This window comes from Otolemur garnettii, unplaced genomic scaffold (genome assembly GCF_000181295.1).
Source record: "Otolemur garnettii isolate 467f Iridium unplaced genomic scaffold, OtoGar3 scaffold00145, whole genome shotgun sequence".
NCBI classification, from domain to species: Eukaryota; Metazoa; Chordata; class Mammalia; order Primates; family Galagidae; genus Otolemur; species Otolemur garnettii.
The window spans coordinates 4,182,021-4,186,282 of record NW_003852540.1 but is presented as its reverse complement, the minus strand read 5'-3'; the positions used below and the strand labels follow the sequence as shown (position 1 = coordinate 4,186,282).

At 41.9% G+C, this 4,262-nt stretch overlaps 2 protein-coding genes across 2 annotated transcripts in view; one reads left to right on the top strand and one right to left on the bottom strand.

Annotated features, from left to right (window-relative positions):
* Positions 1–1,132, top strand: part of SERPINF1 (serpin family F member 1) — a 19,535-nt gene extending 18,403 nt beyond the window's left edge. The window contains exon 8 of the mRNA XM_003799091.3: positions 752–1,132. Coding sequence (XP_003799139.1) covers positions 752–1,011 — 260 coding nt within the window. The 3' untranslated portion in view covers positions 1,012–1,132. The remainder of the gene's footprint in view (positions 1–751) is intronic.
* Positions 1,133–2,574: 1,442 nt separating this feature from the next.
* Positions 2,575–4,262, bottom strand: part of SMYD4 (SET and MYND domain containing 4) — a 55,501-nt gene continuing 53,813 nt past the window's right edge. The window contains exon 9 of the mRNA XM_023518705.1: positions 2,575–3,458. Within this exon, the coding sequence (XP_023374473.1) occupies positions 3,292–3,458 (167 nt within the window). The 3' untranslated portion in view covers positions 2,575–3,291. The remainder of the gene's footprint in view (positions 3,459–4,262) is intronic.

The window sequence follows — 4,262 nt, the reverse complement described above, 5'->3', positions numbered from 1 at the left end:
AAAAAAAAAAAAAAAAAAAGATCCTCCAGCCTTGGCTTCCCAGAGTGCTAGGATTATAGGTGTGAGGCAACATGTCCCACCTGAGCTTTCTACTTTGCTAAGCAGAACACAAGGGCTCCATGACTTTGTAGGTGGCCATGAGTGATGCCTTAATTCCAAGAGGGCTGGAGGGGAAGACCAAACTGTCTTACCTAACAGACTCATTCTCAGTCCCATGAGTATATATCCTGTAATAGGGGCTTAGAACACTGTCTCTAACACAAGTCTGTTGGACATGGTTTCTTTCTTATTTTTTTGAGACAGTCTCACTTTGTCACCCTTGGTAGAGTCCCCTGGGGTCACAGCTTATAGCAACTTCAAACTCTTGGGCTTAAGAGATTCTTTTGCCTTAGCTGCCCAAGTAGCTGGGACTATAGGTGCCCGCCACAATGCCTGGCTATTTTTTTTTTTTTTGTAGTTGTCATGGTTGTTTAGCAGGCCCAGGCTGAGTTTGAACCTGCCAGTCCTGGTGTATATGGCCGGCACCCTAACCACCTAGCTATGGGTGCCAAACCATTGATGTGGTTTCTAATCATAACCTCACTTGCTGTGTGCTCTTGGACAAGTTACTGAATCCTCCACTAGCTCAGCCCTTAACATACTTATAAAAGGTGAAAAGATGTGCTCCACTCCTGGTTTGATTGAGATGATATTCTCCCTTGGGGAGTTGGGTAAGGCAGGGTTTAACAGAAATCTCTCTCCATTTCTGCAGAGCTGCAATCCTTGTTTAATTCACCAGACTTCAGCAAGATCACAGGCAAACCTATCAAGCTTACACAAGTGGAACACCGGTCTGGCTTCGAGTGGAATGAGGATGGAGCAGCAACCACCCCTAGCCCAGGGCTCCAACCTTCCCACCGCACCTTCCCCCTGGACTATCACCTTAACCAACCTTTCATCTTTGTACTGAGGGACACGGACACAGGAGCCCTTCTCTTCATAGGCAAAATTCTGGATCCCAGGGGCACTTAATCCTCCAATTTAATGTTCTAATACTCTAGAAGAAGAACACCCCAGAAGGATGGCAGATTATACATTACATGGAGGCTGCCCCTATGTTTCAATGTATACAATAAAAGAGCTTTATACTTAACTTTTGTTACTTATTTCTCTTCCTATTTTGAGCTATGCTCAGTTTATAGGAAGATAAATTGTCCTTTAGGATTTTCCTGGTTGTGTATTTATAGCCTGGTTTTATCTAACTGTGCAGAAACTCACCATTTATAAGAACTTAATTATCTGTGTTGTGTGACGCAGGCACTGCTCTGCTCGCGGGGGTGTTTAGGTTCTAGGATCACTAATCCTCCCAGGAAGGCATTTCCTGCATACTCATTAAATAAGCCAGACGTGCGATTTTTGTTTCTTTTTTGGAGATGGGGCCTCATTTTATTGCCCAGGCTGGAGTGCAGTACTGCAATCATAGCTCACTGTAGACTCAAATTCCTGGGCTCAAGTGACCCTTCTGGCTCAGCCTCCTGAGTAGTTGAGATTATAGGTGTGAGCCACTGGGCATCCAGACTTTAGGTTTTAAATGTAAGTACATTCCTCAGTCAAACTAATGTCATATTAACAAGATAGAGTAAGATAACATGTGGAAAGATAAGGCAGGTAATTTGTAACTACAGGAACTAATTTTACAGATCATTTAAAGAAAGAACTGGTATGTAAAGATTCTACACATATTCTTTTTAAGGAAGTATGCCTATTTTACAAAATAAAATAGAGCCTTTTTTTAGGAATATGAAACATGCCACATGTTTGGAGAATAACTGTGGAATTGTTTGCAGGACTACATTTTATTTTTCTTAAAAAAGTTAGCTTTACCAAAAAAAATCCCACTGGCCACTCTTTTGCCATAATGAATTATTAGAAAAGAGAAATGAAATTCTGCTTATGAAATTCCCTTCATTTAACAAATGTGTCAGTGTTAACTTTATTCCAAACAGCTTCCTCAAAAGCTACTGCCAGGCATCAGGGCTATTAATTTCCTAATGATAATGCCATGGTAACCAACAGGCAGTTCTTGGGCATGGCCAGGGTGGGCAAACTCAAAAGCAGTGTAGACCCAGCATTCTTTTTTTTTTTTTTCAGTTTTTGGCCAGGGCCGGGTTTTAACCCATCACTTTTGGTATATGGGGCCGGCGCCCTACTCCTTTGAGCCACAGGCACCGCCTGTAGATCTGGCATTCTTTCCCACTAATGCATCCGAACCACGTGATCACCAGTGGTATTACAGCAACCAGAGTTTAGACCCAGAGACTCCTGCAACCTTCTGAGCAGGATGGGGTCTGGATTATTCCACATATCCCAGTGGAAGGGAAAATCATCCCTATCTTCTGTCTCTTGATTTTGAAACCACAAACAGCAATGTCTATACCTTCAGCATTTTAAGTCTCTCTTCCCACTACCCAGACAGTCTATATTTCATTTGTCAGACTGGAGAGGTCTGGTAGATAACAGTAGTTTCTTTTCAGGCTTGCCAACAAATAGAATATGTCAGAAAGGAGGCACATGTGTTATAAAGTCATTACTGCAAGTTTGATTTTATTAGTGTTTGGTCGGTGAGTCTGTTAAGAGTATACAAGGAAAGCCAGAGAATAAAAACTGGAAAACTGTTAGAAAATTCAAAGTTGTCATTCCAGGAAGAAATTGCTCAACAATAAAATGGCTCCACATTTATTTCCCTATTCACAGTTTATACTCCATTAGTCCTAACAAAGGATTTGCAGAAGCTAGATACCATAAGTGTGTCTCCAGAGGTAAGCAGGCTTACTGATTTCTTGCTTTATAATTATTTTTCAATTACAATACTACTACTAAGAGTTTAAGTTCCCACTGGAGTGGTATACAACATTTCATTATGACTAGAAACCATAGGAATGTTCCAGGGAAACAGGCTATCATCATTTGGAGGTGGAATCTAACCAAAACCCCAGGCTAACATGCAGAAGCCTGCAGATCAGCTAAAATTCTTTTAAAGGACTTGGACTCTCCAGATACTAGTTTTAAGTCTTTTCTGGGAACTGGGAGTTTTTACTGGAGGACAGTTAACTATTTTAGGAAACATTCATCAAAACAGGCGAGTGTCTCTCTCCAACTGCAATGCTTTCAGAGTCCTGCCTGCCCCTTATATCCTAGGCTCGGGACTGTCGGGAAATCCTGTCTTTCCTGAGGACAGCTTAGCAGAGGCAGAATTTCTTTAACTCATCTTCTATGAGCTTCTTTCCTGGGGGCTGAAGTCCCCTTGGCTTCCTACATTGAAGGTCTCACAGGGATGGGTGGCAAGTCTATTAAACAGGATTTCATCTTTTGGAGCTCCTGGATCTCATCATTCCAAGGGCCATAGTGCACCAACAGAACTTTTTCTGCCTTCTGTATTGTGTTCAGAGCTTCGGGTACTGCAAACCTGAACAGATGTACGAGGAGTTAGTTCATTCATTCAGTGAAGCAAATACTGATTGAGGGCCTACATACGTGGTGAAGAAGAGAGTTATATGAGATCATCTCTGTCCTCAAGCAACTTATAATGAAGAAGACACTTTCCAAATACACTTAAGGCAGAGTTTGAGAAAAAACTTATATATATAAAAAAGAGGTACGGACTATAGGATCCTGAAAAAAACAGGCAAATTTCAAAGCTTTCAACTAGTATTTACCCCAAGGTTTATGCAGCAGTCTTTTTTTTTTTTTTTTTTTGAGACAGAGTCTCACTTTGTCGCTCTCAGTAGAGTGCTGTGGTGTCACAACTCACAGCAACCTCAAACTCTTTGTTCTTAAGCAATTCTCTTGTCTCAGTCTCCCAAGTAGCTAGAATTATAGGCACTCGCCCAACACCTGGCTATTTTTAGAGATGGGGGTCTCACTCTGGTTCAGGCTGGTCTCAAACCTGTGAGCTCAGGCAATCCACCTGCCTTGGCCTCCCAAGTGCTGGGATTACAGGCGTGAGCCACTGTGCCTGGCCCTAATGCAGCAGTTTTCATCTTAGTGAAAGTTTTCATCTTGGTGTCATCTTGTTACCAAGTTGACCCCTGACCTAACTCTGCAGCCCTTTCTCTCTGGCCAAATGGGCTGCCTTTACCTACCATTCATAATATTAGGTTTAAGCTTCAAACACTTTCTCATACCAAGGTACACCAATGACAGTTTTACCAAGATATTTCATCCAGAAATACTGAAATTAGGACTTTCCAAATCATCTCTAGCAAAAATGGATGAGGTGGCTC